The sequence below is a fragment of the Mirounga angustirostris genome, unplaced genomic scaffold, assembly GCF_029215605.1.
Source record: "Mirounga angustirostris isolate CCGP_5_RB_7025 unplaced genomic scaffold, mMirAng1.0.hap1 SCAF_9, whole genome shotgun sequence".
Classification (NCBI taxonomy): Eukaryota; Metazoa; Chordata; class Mammalia; order Carnivora; family Phocidae; genus Mirounga; species Mirounga angustirostris.
Window position 1 is genome coordinate 143876719 of NW_026991717.1, and position 12259 is coordinate 143888977.

The following is a 12259-nucleotide window of genomic DNA, read 5'->3' on the forward strand; positions in this document are numbered from 1 at the left end:
TATTGAAAGATATGAAGTTATTGTCATCATGTTGCCTGTGAAGACCTTGTTTTTATAGCTTGTCCCTGTAAATTGCTGTTGTATATCACTCTTGGGATCTGTCTCCTTTTATAGAACCCCTCTTAATATTTCTTGCAGGGCTGGCTTAGTGGTCACATATTCTCTCATTTTCTGCCGGTCTTGGAAGCTCTGCATCTCTCCATCCATTTTAAATGACAGCTTTGCTGGATAAAGTATTTTTGGCTGCATGTTCTTCTCAATTAGTACCCTGTATATGTCTTACCAGCCCTTTCTGGCTTGCTAGATCTCTGTGGACAGATCTGATGTTATTCTCATGTTCCTCCCTTTGTACCTAAGAAATCACTTCCCCCCAGCTGCTCTCTGGAATCTTTCTTGGTTCTGAGATTTGCTCTGGTGCTGGGCTCCGTGCAAACTAGTTTTTTGAGCTTTTGTTCTCTGGCAGCTTTCTGAGCCTATTCTGAGGGTCAGAAAAAATGGCTGTACCCAGACCACCTCTGTCCTAGAGCAGAGAAATCACAGTCTGCTCATTCTGAACCCTCCAGAACACAGTCTCCGTTTCTGTTAAGTGCCGCTGAAAAACGAAGCTATCACAAGTGGTGCGCGTCTACAGCAACCTTCTCAGTGGTTGATCCATGAGCCCCACTTGTCTCTGCCCTTGGTACTTCTGAAACCACAGGCAGTCCTGGGTTCACGAGCGTGCCCCCACAACTCCTGGATCATGTTTGAATGCTGTTATAAAGCCATTCCTGGCATTACCATTCTGCGAGTTATAGCCCCACCCCCTTGTGGTATGCTCTTGCACTCTGGTGTCATATCACTTTCCAGGGGCCAGCTTATGGCAGATCCCTCGCCCTTCTGCTTATCTTCTGATATCTGCCCACAGATTCACGATTCCTCCTTTCATACTTTGGGACAGGTGGTGTTTTTCTGCTTGTAGAGATCAAGATATATATCTTACATCTCAGGCTGATTTTGTGGGTGTTCATGATGGTTTGGTAGATACCCAGCTAAATTGAGGGGACTGGTTAAAATGTAGTCCCCTACTCCTCTACCATCTTGCCCCCCTCTTCTACTGTGGGTCTCTATCTCTTATCTGTCTTCTTTTTTTTTTTTTTTAAAGATTTTATTTATTTATTTGAGACAGAGAGAATGAGAGAGACAGAGAGCACATGAGAGGGGGGAGGGTCAGAGGGAGAAGCAGGCTCCCTGCCGAGCAGGGAGCCCGATGCGGGACTCGATCCCGAGACTCCAGGATCATGACCTGAGCCAAAGGCAGTCGCTTAACCAACTGAGCCACACAGGCACCCTATCTTCTTTTTTTTTTTTTTAAAGATTTATTTATTTATTTGAGACAGAGAGAATGAGAGAGACAGAGAGCACATGAGAGGGGGGAGGGTCAGAGGGAGAAGCAGGCCCCCTGCCGAGCAGGGAGCCCGATGTGGGACTCGATCCCGGGACTCCAGGATCATGACCTGAACCGAAGGCAGTCGCTTAACCAACTGAGCCACCCAGGCGCCCTCTTACCTGTCTTCTGTCACCTCTTGTTTCTTTTACTGTGGGTCTCTATCCCTTACCTGTGTTCTGTGTCCTCTAAGTTCTGTTACTTTGAGTCTCTAACTCTTACCTCACATCTCTCTCCTCTTAGTCCTGTTACTCTGGGTCTCTATCTCTTACCTGCCATCTGTCTCCTCTAGGTTCTGTTACTGGGGGTGTTTATCACCTACCTGTCTTCTGTCTCCTCTTGGATCTGTTATTGTGGGTGTCTATCTCTTTCCTGTGTTCTGTCTTCTCTAGGTACTGAGATGGTGGGTCTCTATTTCTTACTTGTCTTTTCTCATCTAGGTACAGTTACTGTGGGTCTTTATCCCTTACTGCCCATTTCTCTCCTCTTGGTTCGTTTACTGTGGGTCTCTATCTCTTAGCTGTCTTCTTCACCTCCAGGTTCTTTTATTATGGGTCTATGTCTCTTATTTGAAATCTGTCTCCTATTGGTTATATTACTGTGGGTCTCTATATCTTACCTGTCTTCTGTCACTTCTAGGTTTTTTTTTACTCTGGGTCTGTATCTCTTACCTTCCATCTCTCTCCTCTAGGTTGTGTTACTGTGGGTCTCCATCTCTTACCTGTCATCTTTCTCCTCTATATTCTGTTATTGTGGGTCTCTCTCTCTTACCTGTCTTCTGTTTCCTCTAGGTTTTGTTACAATGGGTCTTTATCTCCTATCTCCAACCTGTCTCCTCTAGTTTCTGTTACTGTGGGTCTCTGTCTCTTATCTGAAATCTGTCTCCTATTGGTTCTGCTACTGTAGGTCTCTATCTCTTACTTGTCTTTGGTCACTTCTAGGTTTTTTTACTCTGGGTCTGTATCTCTTACCTTCCATCTGTCTCCTCTAGGTTCTGTTACTGTGGGTCTCCATCTCTTACCTCTCATCTGTCTCCTCTGGGTTCTGTGACTGTGGGTCTTTATTTCCTACCTGTCTTATGTCTCCTCCTGGACCTGTTACTGTGGGTCTCTATCTCTTTCCTGTGTTCTTTCTTCTCTAGGTTCTGTTACTGTGGGTTTCTATTCTTACCTGTCTTCTGGTTGTTCTTGGTTCTGTTAATGTGGGTCTCTATCTCTTACCTCCAATCTCTCTTGTCTTGGTTATGTTACTGTGGGTCTCACTCTTACTTGTGTTTTTTTCTCCTGTAGGTTCTGTAACCTTGGGTCTCTATCTCTTACCTGTCATCTGTATCCTCTTGGTTCTGTCACTGTGGGTCTTTATCTCTTACCTGTCTTCTTCTCCTCTAAGTTCTGTTACTGTGGGTCTCTATCTCTTACTTGTGTTCTGTCTCCTCCTGTCTCCTCCTGTGTCTGTCTCCTCCTGGTTCTGTTAATCTGGATCTCTATCTCTCACCTTCCACCTGTCTCCTCCTAATTCTGTTACTCTGGGTCTCTATGTTTTAGCTCTCATCTGTCTTCTCTTGGTTCCATGTGGTAGGACAATATTGGAGGGTCGCAGGTGGGAGTCTTAGGGCCTGGTGGGAGGTAGTTCTCAGAGAGCAGGCATTCTAGCCCGGAGGGTGATGGCATAGTTGTGCCAGTGCCTGGTGCTCCACAAGGAGGGCATGGGGTCCCCCTGTTGTGGGAGCTCTTGGCATTCCCATGTGGGGTGGGTGGGTGGGATGGGGGCTGATCATTGGTCCAGGCGATGGGACTGGGGGTAGCCCTGGGACTGAGAGGAAGAGGGGCCTGGGCAGGCTGAATGGCCCATTGGCTCATTGGCTTCTAGGTAGATGTGTAGGGTGAAGGGGATGGAGGGTGTGAAGTGATCCTGAGGATGGTAGCCTGCAGCCCCCAGGGTCCCTGAGGGCTGAAATGTTGTCCTGGACACCTGCTTTCTGTCCCACAGCCATCCTAAATTGTGTTCCCCAGACTCACGTCTTAAAGCCCTGACCACAGGACCTCAGAATGTGACGGTATTTGGAGATGGAGTGTTTGGAGAGGTGATAAGGTAAAAGGAGGTCATTAATGTAATCCAGTAAGCCTGGTCCTCAGTATGGCCTCTTCTTGTAAGAGCAGACAATCAGGACACAGACACACACAGAGGGCTGGCCACGTGGGGACAGGGGCAAAAGCCCCAGGAGTCACCCACCCTGTGAGGCCTGCATCTCTCCCTGCTAGCTTCCAGGGTTGTGAAAACAGAAACACATGTGGTTGAAGCCCCTGGACTGTGGCCCTTTTGTCTGGCTGCCCATGCTAATACACATCCTACACATGCCTCTTGCTTCTAGCCATGGCCAGGGCTGGCAGCCCCTCCTGCACCCAGCCCCAGGTGACCCCTGGCCCTGCACTGTTTCTGGCTGCCTTCCTCACCTACTGGGAGCCCCAGGGCTGTGGGGTCCTGGTCCCCCATGGCAGGAGTGAGCCAATGCATGGCGTGGCCAGGCTGGGATTTCACCAGGCACATCAACAGAGGAAGACTTTCCCCAGCAAGTTTGGAACTTTTCAGGATAGTTTATTGTCATCGAAGAAAACGAGAAGAAACAGTAAAGGACATTATTGTGCTCCAGAAATTTCACAAGATACAAGCTACCCAAGCTACAACAGTGGGTTTCCTTTGAATGATGGGTGTGCATTCTCTCCCAGTGGCACTGGGGCTCTACTTCTCCTCCCCTGCCTGGCCGTCTCTCCCATGTAGGGGATCTGACCTGGCATTTGCTCAAAGACTGGTGGAGAACCAGTTCTAGGAGTCCACTTGTCTCAGGCCCCAATGCCTGGGGGCTCTCTCTGGTCATCTTGTCTCTGCCCCCAGCTCCCAGGAGCAAGGAGGCATTCCTGCCCAGCATGACTCGGGTCCTGGGCACAGGATGGTGCAGGCTGGGCCTGTTGTCCTGGCCTCTCGGCTCCCTTTGTCCTTTGTCCCTTTGTCCTTTGTCCACTGAGGCTGCATCCCACCCACCTGGGGACCAGGTCACCAGGCCCCTCTGCAGGAGGCCAGTCTGGCTGCCATCACTTCTTCCCCAGATGGTGCCCCCCTGCCCCTGGTGGGCTCCTGCAGTGGCCACAGGCCTGGGCCCTTCTCTGCGTGGTCTCCTCCCATGGAGAAGGTCTGACTGACCATTCGTGGCATGTCGGAAGCTTCTCTGTGGGGTGACAGAGGCCCGCGGCTTCCTCAGGATCTGAGACAACGAGCCTGCTCTTGGGATGTCCTGCCTTCTGGAGCTTGGCCTGGAAGGGGTTTGCACAGAGGCCAGGCCCTGCCCAGATAGACACTGGGATCATGAGCCCTCAACCTCTTCCAGGATGACCATGTACTCCGACCCCGGGGCTGTCCTGGGGAGGGCCATCTTGCCCTGATGCCTCAGTATCCACACGGCCCCAGCAGTATCTTGGTGGCTACTGAGGAGGGGTCAGCAGGTGTCCGTCAGCTCAGGTCGGGGGCACGGCCTGCTGTCATGTTGAGTCTCCAAACGGGGGTTCAGGGGCAAGATGCAGCCCACGGTGTCCACGAGCCCAGAGGGTGGAGGTGCAGGCCCAGGGTGGCTGTGAGGTCAGAGGGTGGCAAGGTGGGAGGGCAGAGAGCGGGCCTGGCAGCAAGCCGAGCGGCATGAACGGATTAACCCGGTTCCTATGTGGGGTCGAGGGCAGCCCTGGACACCCGCCCAAGAGGGCTGGCCCTAGGCCCCCTGCCCGATCATGTTCCTATAGTCGGGCACGATCGTGCGCTTCAGCTCCACCACCGAGGAGAAGATCCACTTCACCTGCAGCAGGCGGGCAAGGGAGTGAGCGTGGCCTGGAGTCTGAAGGACACCTCCCGCCAGGGCCTGCCCCCCACACCCGGGACCACTGTAGTGTGCGGGGGTCCTGGTGGGGATGGCATGCGGACAGCAAGGGGACAGCGAAGGGGCAGTGAGTAGTCAGTGAAGGAACACAGAGGGGACAGTGTGGGGACACAGGGCGGACAGTATGGGGACAGCGTGGGGACAGCGGGCCATAGTGTGGGGACAGTGGTCAGTGTGGGGACATCATGGGGACAGAGTGGGCACAATATGGGGAAAGCAAAGAGGGAGTGTGTGGACAGTGTGGGGACAACAGGGCATAGTGTGGGGCAGTGTAGGGACAGTGTGGGGTGAGCATGGGGACAGCGTAGGGACAGTGGGCCATAGTGTGGGTACAGTGTGAGTACTGCATGGGACAGTGTGGAGACAGCGTTGGGTCAGTGTGGGGACAGTTTTGGGTCAGCGAGGGGATAGTGTGGGGACAGCATGTGGTCAAGGTGGGGAGAGCATGGGGACAACAGGCTGCAGTGAGAGTACGGTATAAGTACAGCATGGGGACAGCATGGAGTCAGCATGGGGACAGGGAGGAGACAGTGTGGGGACAGCGTGGGGACAATGTGGGGATGCAAAGGAACAGCATGTAGACAGTCAGGGGACAGTGTGGGGTCAGGTAGAGGATTATGTGGAGACAGCATGGGGGTAGCATATGGACAGTGTGGCATGGCGTCAGTGTGGGGACAGAGTGGGTTCAGCATGGGGACAGTGTGCAGACAGCTAGATATCAGTATGGGGACAATGTGGGAATGGCCTTGGGTCAGTGAGGCAACAGTATGGGGACAGCGTGGGGAGTTTTGAGTCAACGTGGGGTCAGTGTGGGGTCGACATGGGGACAGTTTAGGGTCAGTGTGGGGACAGCATGGGGTCAGTGTGGGGACAGTGGGCCGTAGTGAGTTGATGGTGTGGGGACTGCATGAAGAAAGCTAGCTACAGTGAGGTGATGGTGTTTGGACAGTATGGCGACAACGTGAGGACAGCGTGGGGACAGCATGGGGTCAGTGTGGGGAAAGTGTTGGGACAGTGGGCTGTAGCGAAGGGATGGTTGAGGACAGTGTGGGGACAATGTGGGGACAGCATGGGGACAGCGATGGGACAGTGTAGGGACACCATGGGGACAGCGTGGGGACACCATAGAGACAGCGGGCCGCAGTGAGGGTACGTGTGGGGATGCCCACCTTGAAGAGGGTCACAGTGGCGCTGTAGCACACGCTGAGCAGGAAGAGGGTGATGAAGATGGAGATGGTGGTCCACAGCCCGTCCAGCTCCCCATCCTGGTCCTCGGCACAGCTGTCGTCCAGGAGCAGCTCTGGACAGGAAGGGGGTGATCAGTGCCATGCCTGCCCATCGGGGTCATTCCCTGGGGGACAGTCACAGCCTTCTGCAACCTCAGGTGCCAGCCTCAGCACCCCCAGCTCTCCAGCTTGGGCCTGGCCAGGGGGACCCCTCCCTCTCTGTTCTGTCCTGTGCTGGAACCCTCATGGGGGAAGGCGCCCTGACCGACACACATCCTCTTCCCCTGGGGGCCAGGTCCAGAGGGTGGGAGGGTCAGCAGAGTCCAGGGAAGGGCTGGTCAGTGTCGGGGAGTGTCCTAGAATATGAGTGTGTGGGAGCGTCAGGACAAGCTGGGTGTGGGGGTTTCGTGGATATTGGGAGGGGGTGCAGATGCCCTGGGGCAGAGGAGGGCTGCTTAGTGTGGTCAGTGTGTGGATGAGCTGCTGAGCAGCTGATGGGTGTTGGGGGGTGGTGGGGACCAGGCTGGTGTGCAGGGTGAGGGTCCCCAGACCCGCTCTGGTCTGGGCTCATGGAGGCTGTCCGGGTGAGGCCCATCATTTAAGGCCTGTGTGTGTATGTACACGTGCATGTACATGCATGTAACTGTGGGCACACACACGTGTGTATGCATGTATGTGCATATATAAGCATGTGTGTGAGTGTGAGTGTGAGTGTGTGAGAGAAGGTGGCACTGCTCAGCGGGACAGGCTTGTTTTCAGTGGGTCTGGACTCAGCCCCAAGTGGCATCTGGGATGGTCCCTCCCCTGGGCACCCAGGGCCACCTGCCTCTGCCCCTTTGGGGCACAGGGTGAGTGTCCTCAGGAGTGGACCGGCCTGGCCCCAGGCAGGATGAAGCCAGGCAAGGCCCCTGCATTTGAGGGAGGGCGGGGGCCTGTTCGTGGAGTGCCTGAGGGCAAAGGAGGGCCTGTCCCCACACATGGGTCAGGCATGGCTCTTGCGTGGGCACAGAGCTACCACGCAGAGTCTCAGGAGGCCCAGGGAGCCCAGGGCGGAGGACAGGCCAGTGTCCCACAACTTGGGCTGGTACAGAGGTGGGTAGGACTGTGTGCTCATTTCCCTGAGGGCTCTGGAGGGGCTTCTGCAATCCCTGTCCATACCCTCCAGCCCTGGGCAGCTTCTGACTGGAGGGATGGCCCAGAGTGGCTGCCACCTCTGGCAAAGTCCCCTCTCCTGCTCAGGCAACTCCTGCCCACATCCTGTGGCAGCCAGTGCAGACCTGCCTGCTAGGGGATGTGGCCCCCGTGGGACCTGCTCCCTCCCACCAATGGTGATCCCTTGGCCTTGGAGCCTGGCCTGTCTGTGCCGCCCAGAGGTCCGGGGGTCCTGAGCTCTGCCTCAGAAAGAACCATGACAGCATCGCAGGGTCCCAGGGCAGTGCTGGGTGCTTTATTTCATGCAGGGGTGCCTGCCCAGGAGGTGTGTACACAGGGCTGGGGACTCTGGCGTCCTTGTGGGACTCTGAGAGCCCATGGGTGGGGGGCTTGCTGGGATCCCAGGCGTGTTGCTCATTTACCCGGAGACTGGGAGATGGATTTCTGTGTGTGGTGGTTGTGTAGAGCTTCATGCATGACCACACACGTGACAACCTCTCCGCGCTGCCATTGGTTCTTGTCCACTGAGAGCTTGCTGTAGATGAAGTAGGTCCCATCTGCATCCAGCTGGGGTGGGGTTGTTCGGATACTGCTTTCTGGCATCTGCTGGCCATTGCTCTGCCACTCGACATCAACCTCAGATGGGTAGAAGTCTTTGACCAGGCAGGTCACGCTGACTGTGTTCTTGTTCATCTCGTCCCGGGATGGGGGCAGGACGTACACATTGGGCTGATGGGCCTGCCCTGTGGGGTCAAAGGTCAGCACAGATGGTCACTCACAGGGTGGAGGGCTGCGCTTGGTCTGCAAAGCCCCACTCAACATTCCATGCACCCCCCACCCACGCATCTCCCACCCTGCTGCACACCTCTGGCCTTGGAGATGGTCCTCTGGATGGGGGATGGGAGGGCTTTGTTGTTGACCTTGCACTTGAACTCCTTCCCCTTGAGCCAGTCCTGGTGCACGATGGGGAGGACACTGACCACACGGTAAGTGCTGTTGAACTGCTCCTCAGGCTTCTTCGTATTGGCTGTGTGCACCTCCTGGTCACCCACGAACCAGCTGATCTGGACCTCAGGGTCTTCCAGGTCCACCACCACGCATGTGACTTCGGGGGTTCCGGTAATGGAGAGGGTGTCCTTGGGTTTTGGGGGGAAGATGAAGACCGAAGGTCCTCCCAACGTGTCAGGGACTAGTAAGGGAGACAGAATGCAGGTGTCAGCACGTGGGTGGGCTTCCTCTTGAACATCCATTCCCCCCACCCGGCTGTGCCTGGATGTTGGCCATCTGCTTGGGGTGGAGGGCAAGGTCCTCCTGACTCACCTGGACATTTGGGACATTCCTTACAGGGGCCAACGCCATTTGGTTTGGGCATTACTGTAGAGAGAGCAGACTGGGCATTACTGGGTATCTGGAGTGGGCACAGGTTTGGGTGGGTGTAGGTGAGGGCCAGGTCTTGGGGGCTTCTCAGACCAGGGACTGGAGTGGGGGTAAGCCGCCTGTGCTCACAGTGGACCAGGCAGCAACACCCAGAGGACCCCCTTCCCGAATTGGGAGACCTTCATGTGGGGGAGACAGCAGGGCTTCCCCTGTGCCCTGGGGTCCAGGTGGGCCAGCTGACCTGGCCTGTCTCCCGGTGGACACCCTCTCTGAGGCCCGTCCTCTCACCTTTCTTGTCCACCTTGGTCTTACTGGCCGGGTGGGCCACAGTGCAGGTGAAGGTGTCACTGGGCCACCTGCTGGAGGGCACTGTCACCATGCTGCTGAGAGAGTAGAGCCCTGAGGACTGCAGGACGGACGGGAAGGTGTGCACACCACTGGTCAAGGAGCCGGAGTTCCAGGACACAGTCACAGGCTCGGGGAAGTAGCTGGACACCAGGCAGGCCAGGGCCACTGTGGAGCCAGATGTGGTCCCGCAGCTGGGGGCCAGTGGGAAAACCGATGGGGCCGTGGTGGAGGCTGCAAGAGAGGAGGCTGTGTGACCACCAGGCTCTCACCCCTTCAGGGCTGGGGCAGGACAGCAGGTGCCCAGGCTGGGGTGCCCCTGGGCCCAGTGCCCATGTGCTTCCTGGACATGTGCAGACCAGCTGCCTGGCTTAGCGCTCTGTGGCCACAGGTGCTGGACTCATGAGCTTGGTCAGTGATGGGTGACCACATGGGTCAGAGTCCCCTGGGACTCAGACCTTGGGTCCCCACTCAGGCTTTCTCTGGGTGTCCAGTTGACTGAGCCCTCTGTCTGAGTCCTGACCTGTGGCGCCTGCTCCCAGCCGGCTCCTGCTAGTCCCCTGAGCCCACTGCCATGCTGTCCCAGCCTGACTGTGCCTTGGACTAGTGGGAACGTCCACCCACTGCCCATGCCCCTCAGCCCAGAGCCCTCAACAAGGCCTGCCAACTGCCCTCCAGGCCCCACATATTCTGGGTCAGCTCTGCAGCTAAGCAGCCCCGGCCCCTATCCCTGCTCCAAACGCCCTGGACCCTCCTCAGGCTTTCCTGGCAATGCTTCCTGAGCTCACTCAAGGCCCCTCCCAGCCCGTGCCCCTGGCCTTGGCCACCCCTGCTCTGGGGCCTGTCCAGCTCCTTGCTCTCCCCAGAGTCCTCCTTCAGCCCACGTCTTTCCTGAGCCTGTCTGCCCGTCAGCATGGTGGGGGGAGACATGCCCTGCCCTAGCTGTCCTCCCTGCATGGTGCCAGCACCTCAGGGCATCTCAGCCCCCCAAACCCAGACAGGCCTATCCCCTCCGACCCTGGTCCCCTCTGCTAAGGCTGAGGACCCTGTCTGGTGTCCCCTCCCACCCACACCCCAGGCTGGCAGCTCTGCCTCAAGCTCTGATGGGGCCCCTTGCTCTCTCCTCCACTGGGTCCACTGCCCCGTGCCTCCCCGCCTGGCTGAGGCATGTCCACCTCTTCTGTTCCTCGTCCCTATGAGTCTCCAGAACATGGCTCGCACCCCTGGGCCAAAGACCTAGGCCCCCGCTCCACCCCTCAAAGGTGGCTACAGCCAACCCTTCCTCCCCAGAGACCTTACCACCCAGGCTCTAGTCTCCACCCTAATTGACCCCCGGGCCAGCCTCTCACCCTGTCCCCCATGTGCAGGGACGCTCACCTGGGCGCGAGCCCTCAGCTGTATCTATAGGCTGCAGGTCTGCTCAGCTCCAACCTAGTCCCGAGCTCCTGCGAGCTCAGTCCTGCCCTTCATCCTCGGAGCTCCTGGGGCTGTCCCTGCCCCTCCTGTGTCCCAGGCCCCAGCTCTCCTGCAGAAGCTCTGCCTGCTCCCCTGAGCCTCTGGGGCAGCCCCCCTCCCCTCCTGCTCTCCCACCTGCCCCTGCTCACCTGAACAAACTCTGCCAGCTCCCCTGAACCCTGGGGCAGCCCCCTACTCGTCTGGTTCTCCACCTGCCCCTGCTCACCTGCACAAGCTCTGTCTGCTCCCCTGAGCCCCCGGGGCAGCCCCCTCCCCCTCCTGCTCTCCAATTGCCCCTGTTCACCTGCAGAAGCTATGTCTGCTCCCCTGAGCCCCCGGGACAGCTCCCCTTCCTCTCCTGCTCTCCACCTGCCCCTGCTCACCTGCACAAGCTCTGCTTGCTCCCCTGAGCCCCTGGGGCAGCCCCCTATACCTCCTGCTCTCCACATGCCCCTGCTCACCTGCAGAATCTCTGCCTGCTCCCCTGAGCCCCTGGGGTAGCCCCTTTCCCTTCCTGCTCCCCCACCTACCCCTGCTCACCTGCACAAGCACTGCCTGTTCCCCTGAGCCCCTGGGGAAGCCCCCCTCCCCTTCTGCTCTCCACCTGCCCCTGCTCACCTGCACCAGCTCTGCCTGCTCCCCTGAGCCCCTGAGGCAGCCCCCTTCCCCTCCTGCTCTCAACCTGCCCCTGCTCACCTGCAGAATCTCTGCCTGCTCCCCTGAGCCCCTGGGGCAGCCCCCCTCCCCTTCTGCTCTCCACCTGCCCCTGCTCACCTGCACCAGCTCTGCCTGCTCCCCTGAGCCCCTGAGGCAGCCCCCTTCCCCTCCTGCTCTCAACCTGCCCCTGCTCACCTGCAGAATCTCTGCCTGCTCCCCTGAGCCCCTGGGGCAGCCCCCCTCCCCTTCTGCTCTCCCCCTGCCCCTGCTTACCTGCACCAGCTCTGCCTGCTCCCCTGAGCCCCTGAGGCAGCCCCCTTCCCCTCCTGCTCTCAACCTGCCCCTGCTCACCTGCACCAGCTCTGCCTGCTCCCCTGAGCCCCTGGGGCAGCCCCCTTCCCCTCCTGCTCTCAACCTGCCCCTGCTCACCTGCTCAAGCTCTGTCTGCTCCCCTGAGCCCCTGGGGCAGCCCCCTCCCCTTCTGCTCTCCCACCTGCCCCTGTTCACCTGCTCAATCTCCTCTTGCTCCCCTAGCCCCTGGGCAGACCTCTACCCCTGCTGCCCTCCCTCCTGCCCCTGCTCACCTGCAGAATCTCTGTCTGCTCCCCTGAGCCCCCAGGGCAGCTCCCCTTCCTCTCCTGCTCTCCATCTTCCCCTGCTCTCCTGCAGAAGCTCTGCCTGTTCCCCTGAGCCCCTGGGGCA

At 57.7% G+C, this 12259-nt stretch overlaps 1 gene segment (V, D, J or C); it reads right to left on the bottom strand.

Annotated features, from left to right (window-relative positions):
- Nucleotides 1-5180: 5180 nt before the first annotated feature.
- The window catches only part of LOC123842715 (immunoglobulin heavy constant gamma 1-like), a 43339-nt gene continuing 36260 nt past the window's right edge, over nucleotides 5181-12259 (bottom strand). Inside the window, 6 exon segments of the C gene segment in view lie at nucleotides 5181-5264; nucleotides 6515-6645; nucleotides 8146-8466; nucleotides 8589-8912; nucleotides 9044-9097; nucleotides 9389-9679. Of these exon segments, the coding sequence occupies nucleotides 5181-5264; nucleotides 6515-6645; nucleotides 8146-8466; nucleotides 8589-8912; nucleotides 9044-9097; nucleotides 9389-9679 (1205 nt within the window).